The sequence below is a fragment of the Vollenhovia emeryi genome, unplaced genomic scaffold (assembly GCF_000949405.1).
Source record: "Vollenhovia emeryi isolate VEMERY1.0 unplaced genomic scaffold, V.emery_V1.0 DF939234.1, whole genome shotgun sequence".
Lineage (NCBI taxonomy): Eukaryota > Metazoa > Arthropoda > Insecta > Hymenoptera > Formicidae > Vollenhovia > Vollenhovia emeryi.
The window spans coordinates 157,508-176,374 of record NW_011967132.1 but is presented as its reverse complement, the minus strand read 5'-3'; the positions used below and the strand labels follow the sequence as shown (position 1 = coordinate 176,374).

General features: G+C 45.4%; 3 protein-coding genes across 8 annotated transcripts in view; 2 read left to right on the top strand and 1 right to left on the bottom strand.

Annotated features, from left to right (window-relative positions):
• The window catches only part of LOC105560289, a 64,258-nt gene extending 56,175 nt beyond the window's left edge, over positions 1–8,083 (top strand). For all 4 annotated transcript variants that reach the window (XM_012009273.1, XM_012009272.1, XM_012009271.1 and 1 more), the window contains 3 exons: positions 1,461–1,710; positions 6,822–7,002; positions 7,918–8,083. In XM_012009273.1, the coding sequence (XP_011864663.1) occupies positions 1,461–1,710; positions 6,822–7,002; positions 7,918–8,064 (578 nt within the window). In that variant the 3' untranslated portion in view covers positions 8,065–8,083. The remainder of the gene's footprint in view (positions 1–1,460; positions 1,711–6,821; positions 7,003–7,917) is intronic.
• A 23-nt stretch (positions 8,084–8,106) lies between these two features.
• Positions 8,107–9,632, top strand: LOC105560292. Its single transcript, XM_012009274.1, has one exon. It carries the CDS (start codon positions 8,128–8,130, stop codon positions 8,902–8,904), a length of 777 nt encoding a protein of 258 aa, XP_011864664.1. The 5' UTR covers positions 8,107–8,127; the 3' UTR covers positions 8,905–9,632.
• Positions 9,633–12,143: 2,511 nt separating this feature from the next.
• LOC105560288 (chitinase-like protein Idgf4) lies at positions 12,144–16,900 on the bottom strand. Of its 3 annotated transcripts, none has more exons than XM_012009267.1 (7): positions 16,720–16,900; positions 15,502–15,631; positions 14,481–14,731; positions 14,015–14,318; positions 13,718–13,880; positions 13,588–13,629; positions 12,144–12,880 (listed from the first exon to the last, which is right to left on the bottom strand). In XM_012009267.1, exons 1-7 carry the CDS (start codon positions 16,843–16,845, stop codon positions 12,418–12,420), a joined length of 1,479 nt encoding a protein of 492 aa, XP_011864657.1. In that variant the 5' UTR covers positions 16,846–16,900; the 3' UTR covers positions 12,144–12,417. The 3 variants fall into 3 exon arrangements, with proteins under 3 accessions (XP_011864657.1, XP_011864659.1, XP_011864658.1); XM_012009269.1 differs by having other exon boundaries at positions 16,678–16,755; XM_012009268.1 differs by lacking the exon at positions 13,588–13,629 and having other exon boundaries at positions 16,720–16,899.
• Positions 16,901–18,867: the final 1,967 nt, after the last annotated feature.

Below are 18,867 nucleotides of genomic sequence, written 5' to 3'. Positions count from 1 at the left end.
GGTCGATCTCGCGAAAGAGCCCCCTGGTCTGCTCGAAAGCCCGCTCGGTCCAACCGTAACGTTTCCTCCTTGAGAATGTAGTGTCGTAAAAAAATTAAAAAAAAAGAAGAGGATTCTGCGCGTGAAAAAACGAGTGGATTTTTCCGCCGCTCTGTTATCGCTCGGGAAATTTGTATTTTAATTCTCGGATTAAAATTCTCGAGTTACGAGGCGATATTAATAAAATGCAAAATGCTAAAGAGGAATTTACATTTTATTTTGTAATTTGCAAGTCGATACACGTAACGGCGCAGTTCGCGATACAAATCTGATGCACGTAGAGAGGCGTCGAAAACAAAATAGGAAAATTTCAGTACGTACAATTCGAGTGAGCGCAGAATGGAAGCTCCGAGCTTAATAATTTATCGCGGTGGAATGGTAGGCGGTAAAAAGAAAAGCGCGATACCTTGCGAACGTTCTTCGACGAACGCCGGTGACGCTGCTTCGCGCCTTGCCCTTCTTTTCCCCGTCGCCACCGCGATAAATTATTAAGCGCGGAAAATTAAGCAGACACCCAGGAAACTTGCGTACTGTACACGAGCGGGCTTTCGATTCCGCGCGATCTCGTCGCTTGAAACAAATAAGTTGCGTTTTATCGAGACAAACTTCATTGCTCGCTTCGAGAGAAAATGACAGTGAAACTGATCTGAGACACGGGCAGACCTCGTTTCTCTGCCTGAGAGCGCGAAACGACCACTTCGCGTCTGGCAACCTAATTAGCTCGCCAAACGACGTACAGTCTTATTCATTAAAGCCTGAACCTCAGTTTTACTGGGATTCACATTTTCACAATCTTTATTCCCCTCTATGAGTTTCAAGCTGTAGTTGACGCAGCTGCTATGTCTGTGGTACGAGGAGAGAATTTTCTCTTAAAATTTACCCTGAAAATCATGTAAGCGTGGGACAACGTGGCATTTTGAACAACTTTGTGAGTTTTGAAATTTTACCATACATTCTATCAATAAAATGTATACTAAGTAAAATTACTAGTAAAATGTGTGGTGGAATTTCAAAAAGCTCTCATAAAGTTGTTCAAAATGTGCCACGATTACACGATTTCGATGTAAAAAACAATCCCTGCCGTGTGGTGCATACATACAGCCGACGGGGAAACCGCTGAGCAAAATCTTGTACACCAATGCCCACTAATGCCCAGTGAGCATTACTTAATCTTATTCTCTTATTTCATCTTATTTATCTTTTTTTATCGTATTTTATCTTTATAATGCCCAAAAATGCCCCAAAAATATCTAGTAATGCCTAGTAATGCCCAGCAATGCCCTCAGCCTGTTTCCCCCTCGCATACAGCCTGAAACTCCGTGATTTGTACAGTTGAGTAAAATGATGATAAAAATACTGGTCCAGGCATCAACGAATAAAACGGTACAAGCCGCGGGCGCGCCAACTGTTTTGATTTTCAGCGCCCTGCAGCCCGGGTCAGAGCCACGGCATGCACAAACACGTGCGCAGCGCTATCCGGATGTCCAGCATGGAGCTGCCGGACGACAACGAGAAGTCGTACTCGTCGGCGAGCACGTCGCCGTGCCCGTCGCCGCACACCAACAATCAGAATCACCTGAACCCACCCGGCAAGCGCGTCCTGCCGCCGAACAACCTCTACGTCGTTCTGTACAACTTCGAGGCGCGGCACCCGGACGAGCTGGATCTCAAGTAAGAGCTTGGTTCGCTCGCGCGTATTCACCGTAAAGAAAAATCACCGGCGACGTTTCTCCCGTCTCGCTTTTCATCGCAATAATTTAATAATGATCGATCGCTAGCACCAAGGGCGTACCAAAACCACCGGAAATCCTTTTAATAACAAATTCTTTAGAAAATTTCAAGACGAAAATTCTAATACAAAAATGTCGAGGCTATAGTAGTTTTTAAATAACAAGCGATTATATGTCACAAATAATGGACCTGAGATTTCGCGCGCTCAGGCACGGCGACGTGACAGGTGATAAAAGTGTTTTAGCCCTTTTTAGCACAGTAACAACCTTCATGGTAACTGATACTGATCGATTACTTGGACAGCCGCGACACTTAGAAATTCCAACACGTTGCAAATTTCTACTTGAATTAAATAAGAAGGGCGACATTCATAGCAACACTTTTATCACTCGTCACGTCGCCTGAGCGCGCGAAATCTCAGGCCTATCATCGGCGAAATGTGCTCGCTTATCATTTAAAAACTATTATAGCCTCGACATGTATATCTCAAGGGAGTCTCAAGTGGGAAATTTCTTCACCTTTACCCTTTCTTCTAATTTTAATGCACGCATACTCGAATATTATATAATTATAACTTTTAACTATACATATATTATAATTATTCCAATTATAACTCTATTATTCGTATCACGTTTGTTCAAATTATTTGGAGCGTCTAGTTTATTTTGGGGATAATTCGCGCAAGATTTTTACGTGAAAAATCTGACTCGGGAGTAATTATTTTCCTCGCAATTGTAGTTTCCCGGTGTACTTTTCGCGTTCTCTCGCGAACGTTCGTAATTACGTACTAAAGTTATCCAGTGATAAAAATTTAAATAACATAGAATCGACTTACCGGCCGCCAAGTCACCTCCGCTGCTCTCGCCGCTCCGAAGTTGATTCCTTGATCCCAAATTGTATAACAACGCGCACTGATTCATCACTGGCTCATTATTTCGAGCGACACTGCTGATTTACTCGCGCACTTTTACTATTCACTCATTAAGAGTCATTTCGATGCACTCGCGAGATTAATTAATAACGCGATTGCGCGATGTCAAGCCACGCCGATCGATTGGATCGTCGCGATTGTCGTCCGTTTTTTCATCACTTTCTACGACACTCGCACAGTATTTAAACGACAATACGATTAAACGATCGATTTATTCGGCACACTTTCGTTTCTTTCACCCGGAATCAAATCGGACTCTGAAAAATCCGCTGTTGACGGTAAATAATACGGCGGTGATGCTTTTCTTCGACGATACCGGTCGATATTAAGTTGCTCGTTTCCATGCGCGATGTTCCTCTCCCAGATTTTATCGCATTTGACTGAAGCGACGATACGATTAAATGATGGGCGATTTATTCGACGGTTTCATTTTTTTCTCGCGGAATCAAATCAGGCTTGGAAAAATCGTGAAAAATCCGCGGCTGTAAATAAGGCGGCGATGCCTTCTTCGATGATATCGTTCGATATTTATATTGCTCTTTTCTATGCGCGATATTTCCCCCCCCCCCCCCGGATTTCAATTTAAACTCGTATATTTGATACGACGGGAAACTGTCGAACGGATCCTACAGCCGTAGCGATAACAGCAATCTCGCTAGCCAATTATAATTACACTGTTATATGTTTCTGTCTAAAAAAGAATACGTCGGAGACATTCTGTCGATTAATTCGCGCGGATAATTTCGTCAACGTAGCAATTGCGATCAACTAATTGTACAAGAGATTAACCGCAGCCTCTAATCTATAATTACGAGTCGATCGCGGCTAAAGTCGAAATTGATCGCCGTAAATCGCTGCACACATAAATGCAACATATTTACCGAAGACTGCACATTTTAATTAGCTCGTCAATTAATTTTAGAAAAATGCAACAATTACGACATTAATTACGAGATCTCTGTACAGTATTTGCGGACAGTGATCGCGGCTAAAGTCAAAATTAATCCCCGTGAATTACTGCGCGTGTAAATCCAACATATTTATTCCAATATTGCACATTTGTCTAAGTGCGTACTAATTAACTCTCTCGCGCGCGTAATTAAGTTTAGAAAAGTGCAACAATTACAACGTTAATTGCAAGACTAATAAAAGTTGTTGAATGTCGCCAGCGATATTTAATAACGTCAGTTCTCTTGACCATACCTAGAATTTTTAATATTACAGTTATACAGTATTTAATAATACAGTTTAACAATGCAATTAATAATTTTTAATAATGCAGAGAATTTATTGCGAAAAATGTATTATTAAAAATGCCAGGTATGGTCGAGAAAACAATGACGTTGTTTAACTGCAAAACTTGTACACGTTTGCGGACAATGGTCGCGGCTAAAGTGACGAATTATCGCGATCAATCTTTTACTAGCATGTATAAATACCGTGTTACCTAATTACGATAAGCTACCAACTATATAAGATAGTAACTACGGGTTGCCATAATTATTAATGGTGATTGTGGCTCAAGTAAAAATTGATCGCGATCGCCGTAAAATGCACCGCATGCATGAATACCGCACGGAGGGAGTTTTCTTTTAAAATTTATCCTGAAAATTATGTAATCGTGGGACGACGCAGTATTTCAAAGAATTTTATGAGTTTCTTACAATTTCATCGTACACTTGACTAATAATTATACTTGGTTATGCATTTTACTAGTAAAATGTACGGTAAAATTTCAAAAACCTCTCATAACGGGGAGGAAAGTTTCTCTTAAAATTTATCCTGAAAATTATGCGATCGTGGAACATGGCGTTTTGAACAACTCTATGAGAGTCCTTAGAAATTTTACCATACATTTTACTAGTAAAAATATTAGTGGAATGTACGGTAAAGTTTCGAAAAAATCTCATAAAGTGGTTCAAAATGTCCCACGATAACGTGATTTTCAGACTGAATTTTAAGTTGTGAGAGTTGTTTGAAATTTTACCATGTATTTTACTAGTAAATACCATGCATACCGAATATAATTATTAGTGAAATGTATGGTGAAATTTCGAAAAAGTCTCATAAAGTTGTTGAAAATGCCATGGTATGCATTTTACTAGTAATTATTTTACTAGTATAATATACCACGCGTGTGGCAATTGATAATAATCAGAATGGCTTCTTCTTTTTACTCTTTCGGCCGCGAGTGCAGGTATTCTAGAGTGTTTTTTAAGTAACGTCGCGATCGTCAGGTTTAAAAAATTACGCGCTCTCCAGAAACGTGTGCACGGTGGACATTTAGCCTTAAAGTTTAACAGAAGCCATTCTGAACGATCGTAAAATCAATACTGCGGGGCGAAGGTGAAAAAATGATGGCCGCGCGAGTTTACGATGGAATGTAAACGCGATAAAGCCATCGGTAATAGCACCGCAAATACAAATATCGGGAATAACTGCGTGTACAAATACCGCTAAACACCGTTTAATTGCTACAAACTTAAATATTGGATATTTCGATTAACGCGGGCGCCGCGTCATAAATTTATCGCGCGCGTAGTCGTAATTAACGGCTCTCGCGGTCGTAATTGGAGCTCGATGTGTAAAAACGATCTACATTACCGACGTACGCCGCGTAATGCGAGCGCGCGAAATCCCGCTCAACGGAACCGTCATGGCGGCGCGAGACACCAAATGCGACAACTTGTACGCGGATTTCGCTCGACGAAACCGCCGGCGTCGACGCGGCGGTTTCGCCGCGAGGGTCGCGTTCAACGGCGAATTCTTCACCAGACGCGCGAACCTCGCGCCCGAATACTCCACGCTGCTGCGAGAATCTCGCGAGCTCGTCAAAGCGCGTCGCGGTAAGTGCCGAAACGCGCCGCCGCCATCGGCGAAAAGTTGGAACGGCGACTCCAGGCGAGTTCCAACCGCATTTACTTCCGCCGCGAGATCGATCCTGCTCTTCCCCTACGCTCACCTCCTCGTATCTTGTTCTCGCGTGTCGTGTCACGTCGTGTCGTGTCGTGTCGGTGCTCCGGATACACTCGCGATGCTCGAGCGAACGCAACGGGCGCGATCGACGAACAGCGAAAGGGACGGCGCGCCGGGCGTGTGCGATCTTGGGCGCGCATCGCTCGCCAAACTCACCTCGGTGCGAGTCGGTACGACCAGCTCCTTGCTCCGTCCGGAGGCTCCGGTGTCGACGCACGCGAGCGGACCGCGCGAGGGAAGCGCGACGCACCGACGATCCGATCGGCGGAACGCGAGCAGCGTAATGGCGTAACTGCCGAATTTTCTTACCCCCACTCCCGCCGGCGAGCCGGCGGGCGAGCGCGTTTCCAGGAATTCGGGATGACGCACGGCAAAAACATCGGCGCGGCGGTTGTTTACATTCCGACGGTTACTTACCGTAGCGTAGCAATTGTTCTTTGCGGGTAGCGCGTCGCGGAGAGGACGAGTCAGTTTGAAGCGGGAACGCGACGAGGAATGACGGCTTCTTCCACGCCAGACGCGACGAACTGTGGGGCGGTAAGCGATAGCCAATGACGGCCCGGAGTACAGCCATAGTCGCGATCGTAAGAGTTGTCGGCTGTGATTGGTTTAATTCTTATGTGTCCGACGGAATTGACCAATTACGGTCGATTGTTCTTACGACTGCGACTCCGCGACTCGCACTGCAGACCACGCAGAAGACGTAAAATCGAAAAGGGGGGACGTGCGTCGCTTCCATCGAAATCGACTTAACAATGGACCCCCGCTCCGCATCTGTTTAGAAAATTCTCTTTAAATGTAAACTCGCTTCAAAACGCTCGCTCTTACAGCGCGTGAGACCTGTTGAAAAATTCATATAAAAGAGTTTTCTGATTTGCTCAAATATGTATACGATTTCGACGCGTATAACCTGTCGGTTCCGACTTGAGTTTTGTGTTACGCGCAGCGGAACGAGATGCGAAGAACGGCCAAGTAATAACACCGAGGGCAGGTAACGCACGTACGTTCGTACAAAAGTCATGCTTCCCCGCTTGAAACCAAAAGCGTTATCACTTGAGGACTAATCTCTGCGCCGATCTGCAGCCGAGATAATTATTCGATACGCGTTCACTCTCTTTACATTGATATACACTCGTGATTGCAGGGCCGGTTACAAGATCACGGTGATCGACAAATCGGAGAAGGATTGGTGGAAGGGCAAGTGTCTCGGCGGCCGTGCCGGCTATTTTCCAAGTGCGTACGTGATGCGGGTCGAGTCCGGTCAGAGGACACTCCAGGTCACGCGGAACCTGCAGCTCGCTGATCAAACACTTCTACGAGACCAGGTATTTATGTCTTTTACACACGACGCTGGAAGTTGCCTGAAACGGTCCCGCAAAGTGCCCTCGGTGTTCCTAATTCATTGTGCCACTAGGGGTATTTAGATACAAATTGTATTTAGATGGAGAGATTATTGGATCGCCGATGTATCAACTTCGCACTTTCACTCGCGTCGATATTTGCTAAAATTTTCAACTTAAAAGAGCGACAAGAATAATCGCTTTAGTTTAATGAAGATCGCTTTAACATTATTGTTTGCACTGCGTCTATCATTTATATTAATGATTTTTGATCAGCGAGCCGTAAACTTTGCTACACGTAAAAAAACTACTCCTTTATTTAATCTTGGACGTTAAATGTCTCGACAATTAAGCCTAAAAGTTGCACAGAAATTCACACGTTTCTACTTCGAACCTCTTGAATTTACCTCTTGAATCACCAGAAACATATCAGTAATGGTAGTAAAAAGCATATCGTTTTAAGTGACAAGAAATCCGTTGAGTCTACATTTGTAGGAAATTCCGTCCTTGGTGACTTTTCTTTTCATTTTCAAAGTCCCGACATACCTACATAATTACTCAACCCTTTTTCACATCATTTAAGTATAGCCGGCAAGTCGGCGCGCAGTTTAAAGTTTTCGAGTCGAAAAACAGACTCGAAGATATCATCATTATACTGTTATTGCGACAAATATTACCACGCGCTTCTCAGTGATCGAATTGGTGAGACTCTAGAGAGTGGTCCAGGTTCAAACTCTGGCTGAGGTAATGTTTTTCGCAATAAATTTTCTGCACCAAAACACTGGCCGGTTAATGTCGACCAAGAAGCTTGATTATTGAAGTATATTGTCGTTGCCGAATCCTTAACGTAATCCACGACCCTCCGAAAATTGAATCCTCCCGTTTGGGGAACGCACGCAGATCGTGATCCAGGTCGGCGAAGAGGTGGACGGGGTGGCGATGGTGAGGTGCGCGGCGGACGTGCGTTCCGCCGATCACACGGGCAAGGAGGGCGACGTCCTCTACAAGGAGATCCTCTGTCCCCTCAAGTACCTGCAGGAGGTGTGACAGCAGCCTTATCATCACCAGGCCGGGCGCGGCGGCAGCAACGAGCGTCGCCGCTGCGCCGATATGCGCGATCGTTTCTCGGCGCGTCGGCACGTCGCCGAGAAATACTACGATTGTCTGCAGTGCGCCGAGCAGTGTCGTCACGTGGACAACGGCAACCCCAGCGGCGGCGGGAACAACAACAACAACTACAGTAACAACAACAACGGCAAGAGCGACGGCGGAGCCGTCGGTTATCGCGGCAGTTATCGTCTGCCCGCTACGAGCGCGGAATTGTATCTCGACGAGGAGGCGGCGACGTCGCCCGACGAGCTCAGGAGAATACGGAGCGCGAGGAGCAAGTCCCTGTCGAGGCATCAGCCCGCGGGGCACCTGACGCCGGCCAAGAAGAGGTCCTCGCTGGCACGGCCGGTCCGCGTCCACGACTCCTTCGTGCAACCCAGGCGGCCGATGGCCCAGGAGGACGGCTATCAGGAGCCGCAGCGCGAGCAGCAGGCGAGCTCGTGCAAGAACCCGTGGTGGTGGGAGCGCCGGGATCATCAGGAGCCTAACACGTCGAGCTACGGCTATCAACGGGACGCCGAGGACGGTAGCGCCGGTTGGCCTATTCGCCTGCGGCTCGAGCAGATGCTGGAGCTGACGCTGCCGCAGACCAAGCGCAAGAAGAAGAAGAAGAAGAAGAAGAAGACGGCGACCGCGACGGCGACGATGATGCTGATGAAGCAGCAGCAGCGCGGCAGGCATGGCTTCAAGGATACCGAGAGGCTCCTCAAGGTACTCAGCATTAACAATGTGGACCAAGATAATAGGTACAACGTCAAACGATGTTCCGTCATGTAGAGATTAGCGTAAGGGAGAAAGAGAGAGAGGGCAGGAGAAGAGAGAAAAGAGAAGCGTGTAACAGACTTCTTAAGGAAACACCGTAGGACTCTGATACGCTCGTATCTGGAATCCTGCTTTCGGGCGTTACTCGCGGCCGAGTGGAGCCGCGAAGATCGAAGCTTCGAGTCTGCTTTCGTACTTGATTGTTTTCGGCTTTATACACTTTGTTCTAAACTCTCTGTTTCAGTTAGAACGCGGGGAGAGACGAGTCGCGGCGCGACGGAAAGTCTCCCGCGCGTGCATTTATCTTCGTCTCTCGATCGGTTACGAAAATTATCCCGGGGTTTTACTTTCCATCCGTCGTCGTTTAGATCGTGCCTCGGTCACGGTACGTCACTTTCATTACGACACCAGTGCTAGATGCTGATCGAGAGAGGGATCCGGAAATGCGGATTCCTTTTTCGTTCCCGTACTTTTCCGACAATTTGCAATTCGTTTCAGTCGTGCCGTTTTCAGTGCCATTAAGCACGAGTGTTAATTGATAACGGTGGAAATTGTCGCTATATAACGGTCGTACCGAAGCGACATTTTTCGATAACCATCGCGGCCTCGATAACGCGCAAAGCACTTTAGAGACAGAGCCGTTTCCACTTTGTTCTTCCCGGTCCTTTCCTGAGTTTAGAGATAGAGATTATCTCCCCCCCCCCCCCCCCTAGCTGCGTATCCGATCCGCTGCTCCGGCATCTCGGAGCCCAATACACCCCTTTATTGCTTTGATCGGACATTTTTACTTTTATAGAACGAAGTGGTCAGTGTCGCGACCCCCCCCCCCCCACCCGAAAAAAGCTTAGCAACGAGCCTTGTCCATTAATAGCGTGTTGTAGTGCGAGAAATATCGCGTCGTCGCTTGATTTAAAGGTCGAGATCCACTTTGACTCCGCGGCGAGCGTACAGTCGCGCGGAGTTAATTAATCGTACCTGCATCCGCGCTAAAGCGAACCAAAGATTAGCGAGGAAGGAGAGAAAGTAAAAAAAAAACCAACCAATTTCATTCCACTAAACTGCCTGGGATCATCGCGGACGCTACATCGCGAGCTCCTCCCAAGTTTCGCGCGACAACACCACTCCGAATTATTTTTTATATCGAGGAAGAAACACCGGCGGGCGTACATACAATCTCGCGCCGGGCGCGAGAATTATTCACGGCGGCTCGCGACCGGAGGAGCGAGAGCGGATGAAAGAGGTGGATACATCGCATCGACAATGTGGAAAATAGTGGCTTCGAGAAAATGAAACTCCAGAATTTATGCCGCCGCTCCCAGCTGTGCACGCGCTTCGGTTTTAATAGGCCTGTGCCCACGACGCTAGAACTTGGTCCAAGTTCTAGTTCCGAGAAGTGTATGGCCATTCAACTTGCAGCTATTCCATAAAAGCTGCAAGTAGATTGGCTTGACAAGGCGGTTATAAAGAGATCCTTAATTATAAAGGCCTGTGTCCACGATGGTAGAACTTGGTCCAAGTTCTAGTTTCGAGAAATGTGTATTCCATAAAAGCTGCAAGTCGATTGACCACACATTTCTCGGAACTGGAACGTGGACCAAGTTCTAGCATCGTGAACAGTACGATACTTGTGTTTTCTCTTTAAAGCTGGCGTTCGCTAATTATTAATACTGCAACTTGATGGCGAGCCGTTCGCTTTGCCGTTAACTTCAGCCGCTCATCGCGTTATTAGATTAACGACGACCAAAAAACAAGGATTAACTGACTAATTCTACGAATAAAAGTTGATACGTATTTGCGAGAACAAGGGGATTCTTCGCAATATACCTCGTTCGTTCGCTCAGCTCCTCGAGCTGTCTCGTCGACAGCGATCGTCCAGAGAAGAGAGCAGCAAGTACCTACGAACAATGTACACGCGTAATCCAAGTGCCATACTGCGTCGCGACAGCATTAAAAAGCCTATAAAACCCTAAGCATTTGAATGAACGTTCCAGTATTAAGTGCGTAACAAACATGGTGTGCGATTCGACGTAACAATTGGTGACGCGATGATTCGAGATACGCACTCCCCCTCCTCGTGTCGTAGGCAGCCCACGTGCATATAAATAAATAGACAAAGCGACCCTTCCCCTGTCCGCGAGCGAACGTCACGAGGGAGAAGAGTCGGTTCGCGCGAGATCAAAATCGTCTGATTAACAGCGACAAAAAGTGGGCGCAAATCCCGGTCGGGACTTAGAAACTCGCGATCGTCAAGGCGGCAAGTTGCTTTCAAACGCATCTTAGCGAGCGGTCGCGAGGGAACAAGGTCGGGCCTCTCGCGTTTTATTAAGGAGCGCTTGCGAGGACACCGGTCGGTTTTGACACGCTTGCGAGTCGAGGCGAGGTGATCGTAGACCTAGGGACAACCAAGCGGGATTAGGCGAGTGTACGTTTCGTTACGTGTTAAATATTACAATGCATTGGCACGAGTGTCCTTCCTTCGTTAATTCTATCAACAGCGTAGCGTAGAGACGTAAAGCTATTGCGAGGCTACCGCTCCCAGTATTTTGTAAAATCCCCCCCCCCCTCCTCCTCCCTAAAAAGATACGTCTTACAAGTTTATGATACGGGATTACGATCCACCACACGGCGTTCACAGCACGATCGAGATCGCGGGCCGCAATTAATCGCGATAGCTGATCGGATTTGCCGGCGACTCACTGTGTGCGTGTCTTTCCTTTACGTTTTGGATTCACCGTGCCGAGATAGGAGAGGAGGCCTGAACTCGAACCGTCGTGCAATGGCTGCGGATTATTCACTGTATCCGGTTTGATCCTCGATGTTGGATATGTTAACGAGTCTATAGTTACAGGAGAACCTTTGTTATACACCCGTGCAACTGTATCGTTTGGCCGAAAAAATAGACTGCACGAAAAAATATATTATCTATATAAAAAAATATATATATATATATCGTACATGTATGGCTTTCTTGCAGGGATCTACCAGTTTCTCTCGTTTTTCTATCCTTTGTCCTTTTTCAGGATCGGCGTCTCCGTCGCTTTTTCCACGAGAACCTAAGTTGAAAGAAACTAACGGCAACTTATCCCAGTGAAACCGCATATCTTCCATTCTCGAGGTCAGGTGACAAAATTGCTCTCACTTTAACACGCAGGTAACAACTTTGCAGATTGAAATTTCTTATAAAATCATGCATTTATTCTTTGCGGAACGAGCCTCTCGGAAAATAATGCGGGATTAAAATGAAACTACTTGAATAATAAAGCAGCGATACTTATTTTTTTTTATTATCCTCGCGTACAATACATACGAAGCGCCAGCATTACGATCCTCATTAAAATTCTCTCGTTAAAAACTCTCGTTAAAAGTCTCGATAGCTCGCTCGCTCGGGCAATACATATAAATACGACCACCGTGCTGGAGTCGCGGCCAGTCGATCCAAAATATTTTTTCCGAGCCTCCCACGGCCGGATGTTGACGTACAGATTTCCAGGACATCGGTTCCGAGTAGGTGCGAGTCTCCGCTCGACTTTACAGCTTGTATTTAGCCCCCCTGATGATAGGAAACTTGTCGCCGGTGCAGATGCCCCGGAAATCGTCGAGCGACAGATCCACGATCGCCACGCCGCCGAGACCCCTAGTCTTGACGAACCCAGCCTTGATGCCGGCGGTGTCCGGGTCCTCGTAGCCCGTCCAGATCCCCTCGGCTCCAGTTTCGCCGTTGTAAGGCGCATAAGCGTAGCTGCCGTACTTCTTGGACGGGTCTCCGACTCGTCGCAGTCGTCCCGCCGCGTGCTCGGTCAGCTTGGCGCACATCTCGGTGTAGGACAGCAGCCCCGGCTCGTTGGTGTTGGGCCCGGGGGCGCCCGGACCGTCGGTCACGATGGGCGGCACGCCGGAGATCTGGCTGTCGGCCGTCAACTTCCACGTGCGAGCGTACGTGGGGACGCCGACCACGATCTTGCTGCCGGGAGTCCCGTGCTCCAGCCAGTACCTGCGGGGGGTTGCTCTTGTTACTTGGACGTTACTCTCGTCGAGTTTGTATAAGCGGTGCGTTGCGCAAAAAGCCCCCGCTTTCGACGGGCGTGGGAGCGTACCGAGGCAGCCAGTTTAAAACGAAACATTTGCACAAACATGGATATAATCGCTTAGCCAACTAATCAGAATTCTTCAATGTCGCTAGCGGTAGTAGTTAACAACGTCAGTGCTTTCTTCACCGTACCTGACATCTTCGATAATACAGAAAATTTAAATATTACCTCAGCCAGAGTTTGAACCTGGACCTCCCTACACTCTAGGCGTAGATAACATTTGTGTACTGTTATTGCGACAAATATTATCATACGCCTCGGCGGTGGAATTGGTGAGACGCCCTAGAGTGTACGAACAGGTCCAGGTTCAAACCCTGGCTGAGGTAATATTTTTCGCAATAAATTTTCTCTATTATCAGAGATGCCAGGTAAGGTCATGATAACACTGACGTTGATAATCGTTTAGCTTCTATATTGTTAAGACTTGCTGAATATTTATGAATGTTAATGAACGGACAAATATTATAAGCGATAATCGACCCGATAAAAGGAACCAAGTTTGCATCGTAATTTGTACTTAACAAATAATGAATTAAGCGTAGAAGAAAGTGGAATTTAAACACGAAAATGCAACGTGGAAGCTGCCGGGAAGAAAGTTCATTACGTTTACCTTGACGCAGCATCAATATTGTCATCGCCCTCGTGTCCGTAACTGCCATAAATTGATTATGTTATGTACGTTAAACTACTTTTCGCGACGATACGGAAAAGTAATGGGATGCAGAAGGGAGCGGACTCACCTCGTTTGAACGTCGAGATTATCCTCCGCGACGCGTCCGTAACTGGCGTAAATTGGCGCTGGGAAGTCGGCTTCCTTCGCGTTGCGTTCCGGTGTTCTTTGATCGAAAGCGAAGAGATGCACCGCTTCGATGTTGGGCGCCAACAATCTGGCGTCGTAGTAAACTGTCGAAAAAGAAAAAAACGTTCAGTTTATATCGAAAACATACAATTTATCGTATCTGAATTAAAGCCACGACAGTAACATCGCGATTATAGTTAACTGTTAAATACATCTTTCGTCCGCGTAAAGTACCAACCGCTAGAGTTAACGTGAGGCAACACCGTGACAGTCAGAGCCTTGGACCTCGGCCTGAGCTGCGACTTGAGGTCGCGGACCAAGATCGTGAAGCCGTCGCGATGTTCCTGCTCCTTCTCGTCCTTGAATTTCCCGTAGCCGAGTTTCTTCTTGAGGCCGTGCCAGAAGGATCCGAGGGTGCTGCGCTGTTTCTTAGGCCTGACCGGCGGGAACTGCCATGCCAGATCGATTCCGTCAAAGTCGTAGTCGTTCAGCAGCCGGTTGACGGAATTGATGAACTTGGTTCTGCCTTCCGAGGTCTCGGTCTGTCCAAGAAATTTGCATCATTCCGCTTAATTCTTCATTTAGCCGATTGCGGCAAGCGGTATCTCATCTTTCCGAGTCTTTATCGCTTTGATGAGATGTAAGTATAGTTTTGCTTTGACACTTTTTAAGTAATAGACTCGCAACACTCATATCGCACTCACCAACACGAGGTACTTGTGCTCCTCGTCGTAAGGATCGGAGTTTCCACCGACGCTCAGGTAGACCTTCAGATCGGGAAACGATCGCTTCAGCTGCGTGGCGAGTCTGTAATAGGAATAGCCCGATCCGGTGTCCAAACTCGGCGAACCGGGGACGACCTCAAAGTCGGAATTGATGTGAGCATATCCATAGATCAGGTGAGTGCAAAGAGATAAAGCGGGTCTGACATCCTCAATTTGAAACTTCGCTGGACCTTTGAGGAAGGAAAAAGTGTCGTGAGTATCGATAAATCACTGACTTGGCTGAAAAATTGAAGGCCAGAAAAGGCAAAGAATTGTATTTAGATAATTTAAAGTCACATTTATAATTTCCGGCATTATCGGCTTTCGGATATAAATTGCCACGTGAAATGTCTATGCTAGATTTACACTGCCGTTCGCGATATGTTTGGCTTTGACGTCTATCGCAATCCAAATACACACAAGTGTCGGCAAACTGTAATAAATACAAGCCAGAGAAGTGTCGATATTATAATAACATGGGAAATACGCGACAGAAATGATCGAGGAAAGATTTCAGCGTAGCCCTCTCGTAATTATTTCGAAAGTTCGATATATAAAATAACAATGGCAATATTCAACAATGACATTTGCACATCAATTACAATCTTAATCGAACCCGCATTCATGAAAATTATATTTAACGTTTGCTGTTGCTCTCTAAAATTTGAAAACGGACAAACGAAAAATTACCTTTCCACGAGCTTTCGTGAATTGATGATAAAAGTTTTTTTTTTTAATTACCTAGCTATCTAAAAAGGGGGTGTTTAAATTTTTATTATTCTTTTATAATAAAATTGGCGAACGTTACGTAACATTTCTTATACAGAGAGATTTCACACGCTTGATAGCTTCCCAAGCAACGATTTTCCTTAATCCAAGATGATGAATATTCTTCCAACAGAATTTATACGTCGCAAAAGTATGAGTAATCGGTATGTGTAACTATAACAAACGGTCTCACCTTGCCTCTCATAGGCGGTACTGTTCCAATAGCAGACCACTTTGGTGTGCTCGTTAGGGTCTACGCCGAATACCGCCTGGATGCACAGCACCGCGAAAACGGCCGAAAGTATCGTCTTCATCCTCGCAGTCTGGAATCGTAACGCGTTCGCAATTAATCAAACCGACATCGTTTTGCATCGACCCAATTAGCAGGCCAATACGAAAACACTTGACCAGTGCAAATCGAAAGCGAGCCGGGATACTTTAGTCAAAGTAGACAGCGCGGTATATAATCACAAGTTACTGTTCAATACAGAAATATTGAACAGTTTTTAGACATTAACATTTTTCTTGCTCTATTTTATATTTCATTGTCCGAGGTATTTTATCCCCTCGAGCGATTTAGTAATCCTTCTGCTTTTAGGGTGCGCTCGGGCGCTAACCATCAGCGTTACTTAGCGATGAAAGCGTCGTTCTATCTCTCTTCGGCGCATAATGAGCAACAAAGGTAGAATAACGTTTTCAGCGCCAAGTACCCTTACGGAAAAGAAAACCACTCAAGTCTTGAGTGTTAGCACTCGATCGTCCGAATTTACTCTCAAATTTGGGCGTAAACACCCAGATTGAAATATTTACACCCTTTGAGAGTAAATTCGGACGATCGAGCGTTAACACTCAAAACTTGAGTGGTTTTTTTTTCCATAAGGGTAGCGCCCATAGCTCCCGAACGCACTTCCCTTAATCTTCAATATAACAATTGTCTCGCAACACTTTGCACTTTTAACTCTTTAACTCTTGTTCGATCGTATTCTTGAAAATTGAACCGTTCAGACTTGGCTACTATAATGAACCTCTCGCCAAACTGTTGGAGGGCTGTGAAAGTGGCCTCCCAAAATTCTTATGTTACTAACTTTTGTACTAAAAGTGCAAACAAAAATGTACAGCGATGGGACAGAACGATCGCTTCTTTTTAGTAAGTTGAGAAACGTGCGTTTAGATTCAGGCTTACGTTCCAAAATCTTCTTCTGCGAGGAATACTTTACTCGATGGCCATTCCAAAGTCATTTTGAGTATCTCCGGTCTATTTCTCGAGTAAAATTTTCCCCGTGAAATATGTTGTGGGACATAAACCCGAATCTAAATGCGCATTCTTAAACTCATTTAAAAAAGTGTTCTGTCCACCACTGTACTATACCTGATATGTGATTGCTCGAAATATTCTCTACTCGCGTCTTACCTTCAGTAACGAAAGGAGCGTACTGGCGCGCGCTTGCTGTTTGTCAGGGACTTTGAAACCTCGATCCGATCTTCGGTTCGAGTAGTGGGGCCTAGGCGATATTACGTCAGTCCCGTGATCGTTCATAAGCGAGTTTCGTCGTTGTATTAATACATATATGTATGTACAAGGTGGCCCGTGTTACAAACTGTTTCTCGAGAGACGTTTCAGAGACGTCGACATGACATGATGAAAATTTTTAGAATCTTTTCTTAAATCTTGATGCAATTGATAAAATTTTGGGTTCTACCCAAAACGATCTGTTCCCAATTTCGAGAGTAATTTTGGCAATTAACCAATCGACAAGAATAACAAGAGCAAGAATGAAAAAAATTGTCACGTTTCTTTCGGTTCTCGAAATTGCTCAAGTTACCACAAATCGCATGTATTTTTCGACAGTCTGGCTTTTGCGTGGATCACCTTGTACACCGTATACCGTGTATCTTGTGCGTTGCGAGAATTCAGATGAACGGTCGAAACTCACGCACACCGAGTGTCCAAGGTCGAAGGTTGCCAAATGAAAAGTATCGCCGAGAGAGACGAGTCGCGACGAGCAAATGAACGAAGCTGTCAACATTATCCGTATTATTAGCAATTATCGCGCATTTCTCGTAAATCAGACGATAGCCAGGAAATTAGTTCAGGATTTATCAGCGCAGCTGTCTCGGGGAACGCGACATCTGATACTCCACTTTTCTTTATTGCATTTCTTTCCGTAAAACTTATTCGCGGAAACTTATGAATAAATGTATGGCAGCCTTCATTAAACTCGATATATTCGACAAAAAGGGAGCAATGCAACGGATATCTGCGACACCCTGTACATTTTTGCCCTTGGAGAAGTACTGAATTTTGAGGGCGAGGCTTCATCCCTGTAGGCTTTGAAGGATCGATCGCTGGAGCATACATAATTGATCCGCGGTGGTTTCTCCATTTTATTCCGAGACACCTCGCGCATAAAACTAGCGCATTTACATCGACGAGTGTCCTCTGATTTGCAAATAATATTAACGCCACTCGGATGAAATGAAATCTTTGCGATGAGCTAAAATCACAGATTACAAATATATTCTACAGTACAACGTCACTCTTCTCTTCTCGAGCGGAAAGTCGGTGACTCACCAAGTATCGATGCAAATTCATTTGATGAAGTTACGTAAATTTCTAATCTTTAAATTCAACACGCGACGTTAACGCCTATATTTTTCATATTGTAGTTAATAAGAAGCAATTCAATTATATTACATTTTCTCCTAAGTCTTACATTTACACGTGATATTAATAATTACATTAATTAGGTACATGCTCGTAGCATCTCTTCCTAATTTCGCCGTGTCTCGCGTCCGTTCATTTCACCACATCTTTTGTACGTCTCGTCTTCGTGAACCCCCGAATCTAAGAATCCGTAATTTTACGAGAAGAATTTCCGCCTATCTGTTTTTTCTCACGTGGAAAAGTGACTCAACGCGGTCATGCAACCTTGCACGAAGGTCTCTGGTACGTGAGCACTTCTAATCTATAAGAAGACTCATAAGAGGATAATTTGCCGCGACCACTTATTGTTAGCACATTCGTAGACACGCTGACGTGAGCATCCCATCTAAGCTCTGCAACGTGACTACCTATCTACGACGTCTCCAAAACACAGCAATGCTACTCGTGGCGAATCTCGTCGAAATAATCCTCCACGATCAAGAGTGTATCCTATTAGCTACACCGTATTTCTTTAGTCAATCCTCTCGCGATAAATGAAGCGCAAGTGTATTATAATTCGACATCCAGTTGTTCTTTTAGTTTGACACTAAATATCTTTTTTCCCTACGTTAAAATAATCCAAGTAAAAGAAAAGCTTTCATCTTCTCAACTTGATATATTTTAAGTATTTGCAAAATTTCATTGCACAATAATTTATTGTAACATAATTTTTGTCGTTTCTTTTTCGTAAATCCGTAATTGTCTGAAATTAGGTATTTTTTGTGGACGATACAACCCCCGATGAAACGAAACCTAAATAGCACCGGGTGATTTTTCAATTAAATGGTTGCGAAATAATTGAAATGGCAATGCAAACTTTCCTTCGGTATTCATTGGATTCGTCGGGCAACGCGG